We start from the raw sequence: 16303 nt of genomic DNA, 5'->3' as shown, positions 1-16303 counted from the left end.
TTGTTAAGTTGCCTAATAATTATGCACAGTAATAGTCACCTGCACACACAGATAAACCCCTAAAATAGCTATAAATAAAAACAAAGTAAAAAACTACTTCGAAAAACATTCAGCTTTGATATTAATGAGTTTTTTGGGTTCATTGAGAACATGATTGTTATTCAATAATAAAATTATTCCTCAAAAATACAACTTGCCTAATAATTCTGCACTCCCTGTAAAATGTAACCAAGATTGTAATATTTGTGATATTTGTAACACAATATCTGTGATTTACAGGCATTTATTGATATTATTGGGTAACAAATGGGTAAATACACTTATAAATATCATATAAATATGAAGAAATATGTGTTTGTGAAGATATCTGTGTATTTGTGTTGTACTCCACTGTGTTCCACCACTCCATTAGATCATCTTCTTCCTGCACAATAAATTGTATAGTGAAGTAATCTCACTTGTAGCAGTAATTTGGTTTTGATATGATTACATTCATTTGATATTTTACTTTTTATTTCTTACAAAGTAATTTCTTAGAAAGCATCATTTACCTCCTTTTCCTCAGGTCCAGCAGTTTCGCTTAATGCAGCCAGCTGTTCAGAAATAGGCTTCATCTGAACATTTCTCTGATGAGAGGAACAGTCTTTTCAGATATAGTCCTCTTTAAAGGAACCAAACACAGACCTCCAGAAGTGGTCCAAAACGTGGGTCAACAGAAAAGGCACACATTCACATTGTGAGCAGGAGCTCAGGTCTCTTTCTGGAACTCAGCTCTCTTTCTTCAAGGTCAGAAAGGGCCTCAGTCTGTTTCTGTTCACACTATAGTTCATTCATTTGTTATGTGTTTCATTAATTTACATATTTACATAAAAGCCATTATATTATATGTATTAAAACATGTAAACATCACTGGCACGAATGTATCTCCATGCTACAAATTTACCAGATTGGGAGCTCTAAGGTCTTTGGAAATTGACATTTTGGGTACATTGCTTGCTGAAGATTGTTACAGAGGAACGTGTTCCTCAGCTGAAAATGGCACATTATATACCTGGGGAAGTTAATCAGGTTTCAGGGTATTTATTTCAGTTTGGCGTTTGTTTGAGCTGAAACTATCGTGTACATTCCAACACAAAGTTGTGTGCATCTTGACTGGAAATACAGAGAAACCAGCAATATACAGTTAAAGATATGAATGCAGCTATATGAGATACATGAAATTTTCACTACCTTGACTGCAACATGAGACAAGAATGGATTCTTTGGCTTTGTGGCTTTCCCTTTTTTCATTTGCTGAAGTACAAAACAGGGAAATAAGTTAGATATTCAACAACCAGCAGAAGGAAAGTATGAATGGGTGCATAAGGGTACAAAGTCACTTTCACCAGTGTACCTCCAGGGCGCTGCTGCCAGAAGCTTCGTTGGATGTTTCTATCTGTTGGAGGAAAGGCATGAAGCAGCCATTAGAAAGGCATGGAAGAATGGAACAGAGAGCTATTCGAACCATGCAATTCAGTCGGAATGTGGAATGCATGCCAAATTCCACCCAGAAGCTCTCATGCTCTCGTGTTTCAGTGGCCAAAATGTCTAGAATATACACATACCTCTCACTCGAGACAGAATTCTGTTAATATGTAGTATGTACCTGTGCACTGGCCTTGGGAAGAAGTTCCTGAGAAACAACCGCTTTCATCTTTACACTCTGAGCATCCTGGTGATCAGCTTCTTCAATCAGTTTTAACTGGAAAAAGTGGAGACGGGTTTAAATGAATAGAAGTTTTTTCATTAAGATAAATTCAGATATCTAGCATTGGTGTGTTTAAAGATGGTTACCTGAATGACGCTAGTCTGTGGGTCCCAGGGATGCCGATGTCTGACACTGTTGATCTCCTGCAGTGAAAAAAATCCTGATACTCAATATTTGAAATGACTGGTCAAATTCAATCCAAATAAAGGTACGTTAGCAACTCAAATGAAGCCCTTGCAGTGGAATCACTTCAACATGATCACAAAATATAGTAATATATAGATATTACTAATCAATGCACATGACTGGGTCTCAACATCTGCAGGTTGTGTGGACTGTTCCTCATATGCAGTGGTTTCAACAAGGAAAAACAATGACAGGGACACAAAATTCTCACTGAACCATGTCAATGAAGACTTAATGCTGATTATAACACAAAAGAGACAGAAGCACAGTTGGCTGTATATGGACCAGCCAGATCCCCAACAGGCATGTGACCATCAGGACTAGACCATGAAACAACTGAAGATTGAGCATATGAGCATGAGTTGGAAAAACAAGTCTGATCCGATTTTACTTGCATAACTGGTACCAGATACAATAGAACACTTGTGCTGCCTGCGTTGACGGATAAGGGGGAGCCACACCATATTACACAATTCATGTTCCAGTTGACCGGTGTTATGCTGACTAACGTAAGGAGCATACATACATAAATATGTCTGATGCCCTATATTATTAGATGCTATGCTATGCCACACAACTCATCTTCTCTTTTCCTTGTACACGCCTCTTCCAAAATCTCTGCATGTCTAACTGACATTTCATCTTGGACGGCTGATCATCATCTAAATCAGCTTAACATCTTCCTCTTTAGAGAATACTTAGACTAACTTCTGACTTTCTCATAGTCTGACTAATATAAGAAAAATTACAACAGAGTGAATAAAATGATTGTATTCATGGTTTGAGTCCTAGTGAACCAGCACTGATTCCTTTATTGATGGTAACAAGAAGCATGTAGTAAGTTCCTCTGGATAAGGACGTCTGCCAAATGGCATTAATATAAATGTCGAATACTAACCCCTCTGACACACTATATTGAAGTCTGTACACCAGAACCAACCGACACAGGGGGCAGTGGTGGCCTAGTGGGAATGTGAATATGGGCTGTATAAGAAAATAAATCTTGTTGTATGAAAGTGGACTCATCATTGTGGGTTCAAATCCCGAACTGCCAAGGTAACACTGAGGTCCCTTTGATCAAGGTATCATCCGCACGCACCTTTCATGGCTGCCCACTGCTCAATGAGGGTGATGCAATGATTAAAATGCATACTTTCACAGGAACAGTTTCTTCCTTCACAGCATCACCCTCATAAACATTCGACACTCCATACTGTCACTGTTGTTATTGCACTATTGCACTTTATGTATACTGTGTATCTTTTTTATCATCTGTATTTTGTGCATGTCTGTAAATTGGATCTTGATTGTATATATATATATTTTGCTCTCTACTGTATGTTGTGTTGTATTGTACTGTGTGATGCTTGAGAGACACCAGCAGCCGAAACCAAGTTCCTTCTGAGTGTGCTACCATTCACCTCTTCTGAGGGTCTGGGAGGAATGATTGGGGTTTTGGCTCCATCAGTAATGTCTTGCTCAGTCATATTACTATCCTGAAAAAAAGCACACACATGTTGGTATGTGGGACAGTGCAACTACTGGTGTTAATAAATTAGAAACTGTGAAGGAAAAACAAGCAGGAAACATTGATCTAGCATCCATGGTTATCTCAAAAATGGGTTATTCCAATGGCAATGGCTTGTTTTGGTTCCTTGACGTTTCACTCATTAACGTTTCTCAAGTCTTGAGAAATTCCTCTGGAATTGAAGGGTGAAACTTTGTCAAGGAACCAAAATAAGTCCAGTTGCCATCGGAATAACCCATTTTGGAGAGAATCATGTGTTCTGTTTCTTTAGATTTTCAGTACAGTACTGCATAGATGCAGCTGCAATAATGAGGAAATTCTCTCCATTACAGCCGTGCAGCAGCTGGAAGACCGTAAGAAGCAGTACTTAAAGGGTGGTAGTAGCCTAGTGGGTAACACACTCGCCTATGAACCAGAAGACCCGGGTTCGAATCCCACTTACTACCATTGTGTCCCTGAGCAAGACACTTAACCCTAAGTTGCTCCAGGGAGACTGTCCCTGTAACTACTGATTGTAAGTCGCTCTGGATAAGGGCGTCTGATAAATGCTGTAAATGTAAATGTAAAGGCAGCTGTTCAGGCCAAACAGAAGAAGGACCTGGAGCAGGTCAAGCTGTACCTTTGCACTGCTAAGGGCTTTGATGCAATGATACAAGCGTGAAGTGACAATGATGTAGACATAAGCAAAGTAAGTTCTTCATTTCATTCCATGAAATCTTCCTGTTCTGATCAGATTTTTATTTTTTTTTTATTTTCATGACCATTTACGTTGGTAGATTCTCACTGAAGGCATCCAAACTATGAATGAACACATGTGGAGTTATGTACTTAACAAAAAAAAGGTGAAATAACTGAAAACATATTTTATATTCTAGTTTCTTCAAAATAGCCGCCCTTTGCTCTGATCACTGCTTTGCACACTCTTGGCATTCTCTCTATGAACTTCAAGAGGTCGTCACCTGAAATGGTTTCCCAACAGTCTTGGTGGTGTTTAGCACTTGTTGGCCCCTTTGCCTTCATTCTGTGGTCCAGCTCACCCCAAATCATCTGGGTTCAGGTCAGGTGACTGTGGCGGCCAGGTCTCCACTTTCTGTTAAGTACATAACTCCACATGTGTTCATGTAAATGGTCACGAAAATAAAGAAAACACATTAAATGAGAAGGTGTGTCCAAACCTTTGGCCCATACTGTATATAGTTATAATGTCTGACTATTGATCTTTTCAACCTGCTACTCAGAAATGTACGACCTACACTTACTTGGGAAACGTCTGTGTAACGTTTTTCCAATGTCAGAATATATGTGATTAAACTCTTACTTAAGATGTAACAGCATTCTGCACAAATTTAATTTCGACATTTATTTACCGTGTGATGTCTCAATCAGTGCAAGTCAACAACAGGAAAATGTTAATGGAAGTACCAGCGTTGAAGAGCTATTGCCAATAGCCAATGGCAAGCGCGCGGAGAACTGCATTGCTCATCATATAAATGACTGTGCTCATCAAGGAAAGGTGAAGGAGGTCTATTTGACTAGAAAAAACAGGCTTTAACATTCAAAGAGAAACTTGGTTTTGTGTCAATTTTATATGCTTTGCAATGGCAGAGCAAAGTGGACAGTCGATCCTTTTGCTTGAGTTTGTACTTAATGAAAGAAGGAACAAAGTTTGAAGGAGCCTAAATGTTGGAATATTGATCCTTTTGTTGAGAAACATCTTCAGTGTCAGCATCAGTATAGCAGTGGTTTCCAAACCCAATCAAAAAGACACGTGCATGAAAGGACCAAGATACCACATTATTTTGACCTCACTCTTGGTATTTTAAAGGTTTCAGGCTTGGTGACCAGTGAATCCGAAGCCTACAATGTGACAGGGCATCATAAGATGACTGACCCTGACCTGTGACCCCCAGCCACCTCTGGGAAACACCACTGGCTAACTAACAGCCCAGGCAATCACAAACACAATTTGCCCAATAAATGTTAAATTGGAGTGTTATACCAGGGGAATGGAATGTGGTTGAGGGCTGGTGAATCATTATTAAATGGACTCTTTGTACCAAATTTGAATGTGTTTGAAAGGAATAGTCATTGTGAAACACTGCACACAACGTTTGTTAGATAAAGTATTAGACCCCTTTATCAGAGGTAGCTCTGATTAAGAATAAATGTTGCAGTATTTTGTACTTGCCATTTTGCTCATTGGATAAATTCTAGCTAGTGAAATTAAAAACACAAAAGCAGTAGACAACTGCTCAGGTATGTTTATTAAAAAGTGACAAATGCTTTTACAAAATAAGCAAGCAGCTTGTTTGAACTGGGAATTTTATTTTAGTTTTTAAATAAATGGAGCAAACTAAGTCATAGGCACTAATAGCAAAGGCATACAGGAAAAAAAAACTATTTACAATTTATACATGAATTACATAGAATTTCAAATGATCTGATTAGCTGATTGAGAAAACTAAATTGTGGGGTAAACTTTCTTAAAACTCTTCCACTGCCTGACAGTCTCATCAGCCGCCACAGAGGCTATAGTGGCGCCATTTGGACTGAGGGCCATGTTGAGCACTCGTCCTTCATGACCTGCAAGATTGTGGGGGAAGGAGAAGAAAAAGCAGTTTACAGAACAAGTCTGTGGATAACTAGAAAGGTTAAAGTTATTTCACTCAACTTACCAAAGAGATCTGCCACCTTTGTGAGTGAAGGATATTTCCAGATTGTTAGGTTGTCAGAAAAGCCATGAGAGGAAACAGAGATGACAGAGATGAGATCTGAAGATGAAAAATGAGAGAACATTCAATTAGGGCTAATACACAAATAGCCATTTAAAAAGTAATGTCCAGTTTCATGATTACATTAATAAATATAAAACAAATTGAGTTATGGAAGGATTGTCTACCTGAGACTGGGTGTCCAACGAGGTTAAACAGATGCATTACAGATGCGGATGTGACGGTCACTTGTACCCCCTCCTGATGCAAGAATGTTTGGCTGCCATGGGCACCATGCCAAGGCCTAGGTTTAAGAAAAAGGGAAACAATTGAAACTACTGCATAATTTGAGTAATATGCATGGTAGGGAGCCAAAAGTCACCTTAACAGCACCCTGGTGGTCATTGAAGCTGTGGAGTGCCGTTTGAGCACTTCCTTCCTGTATACCAGACCAGACGTACACCATGCTGTCGTTGCCTCCACTGGCCAAGTACTTCCCATCTGGGGACCACTTCAGCCCACAGACCTCCTGTGTGTGACCCCTCAGGGTGGATATGTGATGCTCTGCTACACGGACATCATGGTGATGAATGTGGCCTGACCTAGCACCACTGGAAAAAGATTGCAAGGTGGAGCCTATTAATGCACAGTCTCAAAAGCATTTACTACTTAGACAAGACATAAGCACTTGCATGGGACCCTTTACCTAGACAAGATATGGTCGTTCCAACTGAGGCTGCCTACTCGAGCAGTATGGCTGGTCATGCTACGGAGCAGTTTCTGGTGTTCTACATCCCACAGCTGAAAGGATGCCATTTAAAATTAAAATATATAGTAAATTAATTCACGCTTTAAGACAACGTACAACTGAAACATGCGCATTACCTGCACTTTACAGTCACTGGTCCCAAAAAGTTGACATCTTTGCTCCAAGAGACAGAACTAATGTAGAGGCATCCCAAATGTACACCGTGTGGTTGAGGGCAACAGCCAAGAGATTCTGTTTTCCCCAATCAATCAGGTCAAGGTCTATGAAATGAGCAAAGCTGGTCAATGATTGAGACTATATTCCAAAAAATAAAATCCACCTTCTACATGGAGTACAGAAAAAGGAAATGATTTCACTTACAGAAATCATCTCTTGAGTTCAGGTGCATCGAGCACACGGTCCGGGACGGAGGAGATGTAGCGACTCTTCTTAGAAGAGGCAGGAGTAGGAGTGTTCTGATACCCTGAAAAGATTTAATAAGACCACTGGGATGATTGCAAACTTTAGGCAAGTCTTTGTGCTGTCCCCACGCCCCGGTAAATGGGGATTGTGCTCAGGAACCGTTACCAGGTCACCAGTGTGGACAACCAGACCGGCTGATCCCCTGAGGCAAGTCCTGACTGGAGAAGACGTAGGAAGGACATAAGACATGTAGACATCCGGAGATATTTACCTTCAGGCGCATTGAGTGACTTCCCTCTAAAATGTAAAACCTTTGCTTCTTCAACGTCAAAACCATTTAGCGCCATGGACCACGCTTTCCTGTTCATCTAAGGGCACAGACACTGTTAGTGGAGAAGGTGGAAAAGTGAGGGGTTCTAAAGCCTGGAAACCAGCTTACCCTGGACTGATTCATCTGAGGAGACTCGTTCTCTTTTGACAGCAAGAAACTTGCCACTTCCATCTGCTTGCTGTTTCGAGCTGGGATGTAGCGGTCACCTCCCACCTTGTTGGGCGTGTTCCCTAAGGAAACAAAGCCTAAATTAAAAATTATAATTCCATGCATAATAAACCAGTTCCCTAGTAAAGGCCATTTAGTGACCAGGACCTAAATGCGATGGTAAATTCGTTAAAACAGAAATAAAGGGACTGGCTACCTGGGGTTTTATTTGGAGTTTTTGATGTGCTCCGGGACAGGTTGCCAGATTTCCCAGGAGAAAGTGAACCGGTGCTGGTGGCCGCCGAGGTGGACGTGCTCGTCTTCCTTTGCCAGCGTGCCACGGGAGCGTTGGTGACTGGCATGTCCAGCTTCAGAATGTTGTGGACGTCTTTCTCGAATCCGAACAGAGCCATCTTGCTGCTGGGAATAAAATAGGAAGACGTTGTCAGGATAAATCGCATGAAGCAACTACATTAAATCATACTCGACATATGCAGTGTTTGCAGAAACTCACGCAAAAAAAAACACAGTTTAAACGGACGCGATCATACTTAAAGTTTAAAAGTGAAGTGATTGTCACATGTGATACACAGCAGCACAGCACACAGTGCACACAGTGAAATATGTCCTCTGCATTTAACCCATCACCCTGAGTGAGCAGTGGGCAGCCATGACCGGCGCCCGGGGAGCAGTGTGTGGGGACGGTGCTTTGCTCAGTGGCACCTCAGTGGATCGGGATTCGAACCGGCAACCTTCTGATTACGGGGCCGCTTCCTTAACCGCTAGGCCACCACTACTTGACTCTGGAGACGCTACTATCGAACTGCTCTTTCGAACTGCTCTTTAAAGACCAGGTTAAATGACAGAGACGCGCGGATCCGGCTGTTGAACCCGGTCAGCGTGACGCTCTGATTGGTGCGTTGCACCTAAAATGAGTCAGATTCGTCACTGAAATTAATTACATAGTCGAATTATATTCGCCTAAAATAATAATAATTGTATTAGGTTGCAGACTGAACCTGTGGTGAAATAAACTGGAATATCGCCGTTCTTTGGGAAGAGAACAGCTAAACAAAATTGAGGAACACCCGATTTTAACAAATACTTTTTTACTCTACGAGAGTTTGTGTTATATTGTTCAACTTAATAATAAAAGAGGCACACATACAAAAAATACACATACTTCCTGTTACCACATGTTGTGTGGCAGCAACGGGGTGTGTTAAACGTTGCGAAGTAAATTTAATCTTTTTATGACCTACATAAATATATATACGCTACGTTTACGTTATTAATAATTCACAATATAAAAATTATGACTACATGAATATTTTGACAATCAAACGCACGTTAACCACGCTGGCAATGGCAAGCTTGATTACATCAAGGGTCATTAATAGCAGCAAAATAATATTTGCACAAGTGTAACGGGAAACATCAGTATATACGTTGAGTGTGTGCGTGAGTGACGTTTTTCATGCGACGTTGCAGAGTGACGTCATCACGGTGCGCGTCGTTCTGTTGAAACATGTGAGTCTGTGGGTCGGTCGGTTTTTTCCATTCCGTTTCATGCTTTAACTTGCGTCATTATTTTTGTTGTGACATTTTTTCCTCTTTGGTTTGGGAAAGTATAATATTTGATTTTGATTTAAGTTGCGTTGATACCAGTTAACTTTTCGTTGACTTCCTGAAGAATGAAGACACCTAGGAGCTAAGCTAAGGACTCACTGGTCATAAACATCCCTCACTGGTTCTCAGATAAAACATCAGTTATGGTGGAGAAGATGGAAACCAAACACCAAAAGAAGCCAAAACAAGGAGGCAAACTGAATAAAAAGGTGAAGAAGAGGAGTGGGGCAGAAGAAGGTGGAAGGATGCATCTGGATGCCTTGACTGTGGGCTACTTCCGCAGAGTGAGCGACAGGCTTGAAGAAGGTTTCACTGAAGAGGAGGAAAAATGTAAGGTTTGGATTCATTTGTGGTTAAGGATTGAAATTATGTTATTGGTGCAAAGATCACATTTTTTTTTTTTGGCACAGTTCTCTTTGTGGACAATGTTCTGAGAGAGGTCAAAGGACAGGCGGCGACGGTTGCCATGGACATGACGGGCAGCGTGGCGTTTCAGAAGATGCTGCCACTGGCCAGCCCTGCTCAGGTTGGGGAGGTGCTCTCTGAGCTGGGTGGAGAGGATGGGTCAGCATTCAGAGCGGTGTCATGTGACCGGTGTGGTGGGCATGTGATGGAGAGTGCACTGAGGCAGGTAGCCAGGTGGACAGGTATGTTCACACATGTTAATGGGCCAGTAAATAAATGACTCATAATTATTGCAGATTGGACACGTAAATGTTTTATATCATTAGCCTGATAGCAGTAAACAGTATTATAATGTGTTATAATTTTTTTTCCCAGAACCAAGTTCCCATGAGGAAAACCAGACAGAAACCACTGAAAGTGTTGAGCAGAGCGAGACGGAGGATTGTGGGCTACTGGAGGCACAAGTGTTGGTTATGAGCGGTGTGGTTCGAGATCACATATTGGAGTTTATCAAACACACGCATGGTTCACATGTTGTTCGGACGCTCATACACGTATTGGGGGGTTGTCTGGATCCAGGCCGAACTGATTCTCGCACAGGTACGTGCAAATACGCTCTCTCTGCCAGCCACGCTATTCATCTGACTCAGATGAGCAGTCATAGTAGATCAGATATAGCAAAAATTCATTTTTCATTTAGTCTCTTTACATACTTGAGCAGTGTGTGTAGCTTAGAATAAAACCTATTAGAACCAGAAGCTAAATATCCACTTCATTTACTTTCTGTAATACAAACATTGGCCTGTGATCTAACTTTTTGGCAAAGCACCTGTATGAGTATATATGTTTCAACAAAATATATACAGTCTTCTTAATGGTTGATTTGTTCCTTTGTGACCTCACATTCAGGTGGGAAGGAGAAGAATGTCAAGCCTCTACTGACGGACTTTGAGGCGCCTGTATCATTCTGGATGGAGTTAAAAACCCTCTCCAGCTCTTTGATGGAGAATGTCAATGGTGCATAATTTACCATCTTTTGTCAGTCTGTGTGGAAAGTTTCTTTGTAGAAACTCAAATGTTTTCTTCTTTTATTGTATATGTGATTATGATGGACCATACAATTCCAACACTAATGGCTATTTAATTAGCAATACGCAGGCATTCATCAGGGCGTGTGAAAAAGTTTTCCAGAGTATCTGTACAGTCTGTAGTCTGTCCTTAACCTTTCTCCTTTCTCATACAGTATGTGTTACCGACACAAATGCCAGCCATGTTCTTCAGATTCTGTTGACAATTTGTCACAGAAAAAGACCAAAGCTTTGCAAGCAGCTCACTAAAGGCATTATGAAATATCTGTCTTCTGTCGGGTCAGCTCCTGGAGTCAGGTTTGGACCCACTTCTGTCCTTGTTTTCATGTATGTGTGTTTTTGTGAATGCGTTTGTAAAGATTGTGTTTCCCCTTTTGTTTCTTTCAGTCCACTCTTTGTATTTTTTAAAGATCAAGCCTCAAGCCACCTGCTTGAAACTGTAATTCAGATATCCCATAAGGCATTGCTTCGTGACCTCTGTAAGAACCACCTCAAGGACCAGCTGGTGAACCTTGCACTCCATCCCATTGCAAACTTTCCTATACAGAAACTGATAAAAGCCTCAACCAAGCTCAAGATGGTATGCATCTACAGATTTTAGGATTTTACAATCCCTTTGGGACTTCCAAATTTCAAATTACTGAATCAGATATGACCTGAACCTATGGTCATGAACGATTCTGTTATTCCTTTTGTTTCCATCTTTCCTCTTCAATCTTTTCCCTTGCCATAGTTCCCCAAAGTTTTTGATGAGCTGCTAGAAGGCCTGGAGGCCATTTTGGCTGCAGGTCACATGGGGGTGGTTGTCCAACTGGCCGAGAGCTGTGTGGAGAGAGAAGATAGGCAAACTGAGATGCTACAGCAGCTCCTGCAGGTGAGACTGAAGTATTGCAGTGAAGCTCGTTCTGGAAAACCTTACAAAAGCAATCAGCACATCGTTTTCAGTCCTGTCAGTGGCTAAAACCAGTAGTGTCACAAAGTAGTCTTGTAGTACAGATGTAGAAAAATTGTTGACAGTGATATTATTCTGTCTCAGTAACTTTAGGGCTTTGGGTCATTTTAAATGTCATAATGAGGTGGAAATGTATACTGTATTAGCTGTAAATATTAATGTGTGAGGTTTTTAGAATTAGTTTTTTTCTTCACACGCTGGGGGCCTAGCGGGTAAGGAAATTGGCCTGTAATCAGAAGGTTGCCGGTTCAAGGTTCAAACCACTGAGGTGCCACTGAGCAAAGCACCGTTCCCACACACTGCTCCCTGGGCACCTGCATTGGCGGTTCACTGCTGACCAAGGGTAATGGTTAAATGCAGAGGACACATTTCATTGTGTCACCATGCTGTGCTTCAGTGTATCACAATGACAATCACTTTACTTTCACTTCACATTGAGCTAAATATAAACTTCCAACTCCTCGTGGAGCATTAAACCGCATTGAAATTGTACTGACATTATAATGACATTATAAAAAGGAACATGTCTACTGTGGTTTCTGTCCGGACATATCTGCATATGTCTCCTTGCCAGATGGTCGGATGGATATTATTTTCCTTTTTTTTTAAGAATAAACAGCAAAGATAAATGCTATTTTGAAGTGCCATGTATTATTGAAAGTGACAGTGTATTGTTTAAGGCACCATGAAAAAATATCAAACCTACAGATGATGCACATTCTCAGGAACATTTTCTGTTTGCTTTCCTGGCAGGCTTTTCACTGCGCTGAGCCATCGTCTCGTCATTCATCCTGCCTCCCCTTGCTCCTGTCTTTATATGCGTATGAGGTGTACTACAACTCTGAGGCAGCAGAGGGCGACACTGCATCTCAGGTATTAACACCCAAGAGGATCAGTGGAGTGCTGCTGGAACGCCAGTGATCTGCATACTGTACAGTATTAATATTTTTGTTGAGTTGCCTCTCAGACGGCCCTGTTGTGTGCGTCTCTGTGCAGCGTCCTTTAGATGGCATATGCTATCACGGCTCGTGTCTTGTGCAGTCACTGGCAAAGTATAAAGACCGCTCCCTCCTGATGAACAGTGTGCACAGCCTGAGCCCTTCGCAGCTTGTCACCCTGGGAACCGACAAGTTAGGAAGCCATGCCTTACAGGCACTGGTGACTTCTGCAAGTGACAAGGGCAAGGGCAAATTCTTGAGGAAAATGGAGGTGAGGCTTTTTTTGGAAACAAATGGAATGCAAATAATCTCTCTTCAGTGCCGGTCCCAAGGTTTAAATCTTCCTTTCATCTCCCCAGGGACAGCATGTCCAGCTGGCCTGTTCCAAATATGGCAGCCGCTTCATAGAAGCTGTGTGGAACAGCGCCACTGTGAGTCAGAAGCAGAGCATTGCACAGGAACTGGGTGAGAACACAGTCAGCATCACGTTTTGTCCAGCTGATTAGGTGTCTGGCATCAGTCACCCCCCGATTCTAATATTCATTCGTTGCATTTCAGTTTCCAGTGAAGCACAGCTGCGGTCGGATCAGTTCGCTCGCCATGTCTGGGCTAAGTTTGCCTTGACCCATTTTGCCAAGCGGAAGGCGCAGTGGCAGGAAGTTCACACTGGCCAGGCGAAAAAGAAGAAGCTGTTCAATGACATTCTGAAGTAACATGGAAAACGGACGAAACCCAGTCATTTCCTGTCTTTTATCAATCTGTTTATCATTTAAACACTGTAAAGAATACACTTTTAATGTGAGTCCTGTGTGCTGAGTGAGAAATGGGATGGGCACTGGGTGATCAATAGCACAGCAGTGCTGGGGGAAACGTAAAACCACGTTTCATTTGTATACACTGACAAAAGCTCTGAAATCTCCTCCCAGTAAAAACAACCTCTTACACTGCAGGGAATGTGGATTCCCACTCGTAGTTCTCCACATTCGTAGGCCCAGATTTGCTATGTTTGCTTCATGTGAACTTTCTGGCATTTAAAAAAAAAAAAAAAAAAGTGTGAAGTGAGAAGAAAATGAAAAATTGAGGATATTTACTTCTATACCTGTCCTTATTGCAGGTGTATTTATAGGGTTCCTCCAGTGTAATGACAGCGCATGAAGGTGTCTTGGCTCATGAGACGCTGGTCATTATGTGAATGCAAACCTTTGCAATTTTGGAGATCATAATCCTAGCCGTTGCGAGGGAAGGGAAATAGAACACATTAAGAGGCCATTTGGAATGAGCCGGAAATAAACACACTGGGGGGGCTGCTCCACTGCAGCCCCTGCTGAAAAAGAAAATCTGCTCATACTTTCATACACGGGCAACAGCCCAGGTCTATGTGGTCATGGTGACATGGGATTCCGTGGCACACTGATCAAAAGCCCCATCAGTGCAGCGCAACTCCCTGCGGATTCCCTGTTCGCTTTGCTGGAACGGTGAAAATATTGTGCACTGTGGTATGAAAAGATTGTCAATATGTTTTTTTATATTCGAAAGTGCAAATCTGTATTTTAGCCTTTAGATGTGTAGCACATGTAGTGTGTGTGTGTGTGTGTGTGTGTGTGTATATATATATATATATATATATATATATATATATATAATTTGAATTATATACACAGGACCATGTGTTAACTATTTAGCAAATTACCCGATCCGTTCATGAAAGCGATCGTGAAACACTCTGCTTTTAACCATCACCCTTGGTGAGCAGTGGGCAGCCATGACAGGCGCCCGGGGAGCAGTGTGTGGGGACGGCACCTCAGTGGCACCTTGACATGTGTGCACATAAGACGATGAAACACCCATTTTTACATGTTTGTCACATGCTTCATCACAGTAAAATGAACCTACACTTCCATCATTTTACAAAATACAAATGCACAGTATTTGTTCACTGAACTCTCCAACAGGATGTGTCCATCCTGATCAGTTTCATGATAACTCCATTCCTCTGATGTGTCTTCAAGTGCACTAACCCTGCACATTTCAGGTGCTGCAAGTGCTCTGTTTGTGACCAGTTCTGTCAGCCGTTGTGCTCATTGAAAGTCCATCAGAGCACCCATTTGGAGAAACCGGGCAGTACATCACTGCTGGTAAAGAGGGTGGGAATTTTCTGTCACATTCGATCCTTAAGTGGTGACTCATCACCAAGAGCCTGGCAACGGTTTCACCCAGAGAGAATGTGAGAAATAGATGTTATTTTGTGGGGGACATCTTTATGGATTTCACAAATGTCTTCTTTTTCACACTGACTTTGGTTCACTGGGCAGCAAAATGCTTGACCTTCTGACAGAAAACCTGTTACATTGTAGATTATTCTCATTAGGCGGATCAGGTGATGAGTAACACTCAAGCCTCAGAACAGTGGAGCCTTGAAGTGCCCAAAAAGGCTGATGAGTTCAAAAGGACAAAGTTGTAAGAGGTCAAGCAGAAAGTCCCCTAGATTATAGATTACAGAAGGAGAGCAGGTGCTCTCAGAAGAGAGCACCACAGGCGAGAAGAGCCTAATCTGGGAATTGAGAATATGACCATGTCATTTATCTATAAGAAAAGTCAACATAATAAAGGTATTACCTAATTACCTAAATACCAAATGCTTTCAAATGGCATTCAGGACAGTAATTTGCACTGGTCTTATGGTTCCATTTTGTCTTAGTTCATGTTTTGGTTACATTTGACCCTTTTTTAAATTTTCTGCAGGAAAATAGCAATGTTTAATTGCATATTTGTGCTTAGTTTATATAACCAAAAAGAAAAATGAAGGATGGTTTTGAGTAACTCGATACTTTTTTTTATTCTCCTCTAGATGGCAGTGAGTGTGCACTGGACAGTGTCACCCATGTCTTCACAGTGGGATCTGATAACACGAACACAGCCAGGCCACACTTAGTGTAAAATTGCAGATGTTCATAGTGGCTGAGAAAATCTAAAAAAAAAAAGAAGAGTCTGCTGTAACTGCATCATGAAATTGTTTTCCACTGTTAAATAAGTTTAGCAAAATGTATGTGCAATGAAGCCTTACATTAATTGTTGTGTGTATTTGACAGGTTATTTGAATTACTGAAATTAGTCACTTTATGAAAGGATGAAAGAGGTGATTTGAGAAGATTTGTAACTGATTGTGGAAAAGACTAGATTTCTGTAAATTTAATCTTTTGTATTTAATCTTTTTACTTGACCCTTTTAATGCCTTTTAGGACTGTATGAATGAATTAATTAATTTAAACAGAATGTTTTTTTCACATGTTATTATTTCTTTGTTTATGCATTGCAAATAAAAAAGGGCATTCATCTTGTCCCAGAATTTACATGCAATTGTGCTATTGCCACATGACACACGATTAATACAGATTAAGAAGATTCAAATCAAGGTCAAATAGCTTGTTTGTGTAATTGACGTAATGCTCATCTGGGAGCTGGAATTCCAG

General features: G+C 41.2%; 1 protein-coding gene, 1 long non-coding RNA gene and 1 pseudogene across 4 annotated transcripts; 1 reads left to right on the top strand and 2 right to left on the bottom strand.

Annotated features, from left to right (window-relative positions):
• Window positions 1–1677: 1677 nt before the first annotated feature.
• On the bottom strand, window positions 1678–3399 carry LOC114787714 (uncharacterized). The gene is made up of 3 exons (XR_003749445.1): window positions 3355–3399; window positions 1834–1890; window positions 1678–1741 (listed from the first exon to the last, which is right to left on the bottom strand). It is a non-coding gene; the product is annotated as an uncharacterized LOC114787714 (long non-coding RNA).
• Window positions 3400–5812: 2413 nt separating this feature from the next.
• Window positions 5813–8234, bottom strand: LOC114787707 (cell division cycle protein 20 homolog; annotated as a pseudogene).
• A 1086-nt stretch (window positions 8235–9320) lies between these two features.
• On the top strand, window positions 9321–13646 carry nop9 (NOP9 nucleolar protein). 3 transcript variants are annotated; one of them, XM_028975510.1, is made up of 11 exons: window positions 9321–9351; window positions 9515–9780; window positions 9861–10097; window positions 10231–10455; window positions 10765–10872; window positions 11099–11523; window positions 11677–11817; window positions 12649–12768; window positions 12892–13104; window positions 13193–13298; window positions 13392–13646. In XM_028975510.1, the coding sequence occupies exons 2-11, from the start codon at window positions 9594–9596 to the stop codon at window positions 13544–13546; spliced, it is 1917 nt and encodes a 638-aa protein (XP_028831343.1). In that variant the 5' UTR covers window positions 9321–9351; window positions 9515–9593; the 3' UTR covers window positions 13547–13646. The 3 variants fall into 3 exon arrangements, with proteins under 3 accessions (XP_028831343.1, XP_028831344.1, XP_028831342.1); XM_028975511.1 differs by having other exon boundaries at window positions 9330–9780; window positions 11099–11240; window positions 11331–11523; window positions 13392–13644; XM_028975509.1 differs by having other exon boundaries at window positions 9330–9780.
• The last annotated feature ends 2657 nt before the right edge of the window (window positions 13647–16303 follow it).

This window comes from Denticeps clupeoides, chromosome 4 (assembly GCF_900700375.1).
Source record: "Denticeps clupeoides chromosome 4, fDenClu1.1, whole genome shotgun sequence".
Classification (NCBI taxonomy): Eukaryota; Metazoa; Chordata; class Actinopteri; order Clupeiformes; family Denticipitidae; genus Denticeps; species Denticeps clupeoides.
This window is presented reverse-complemented; position numbering and strand designations above follow the sequence as displayed.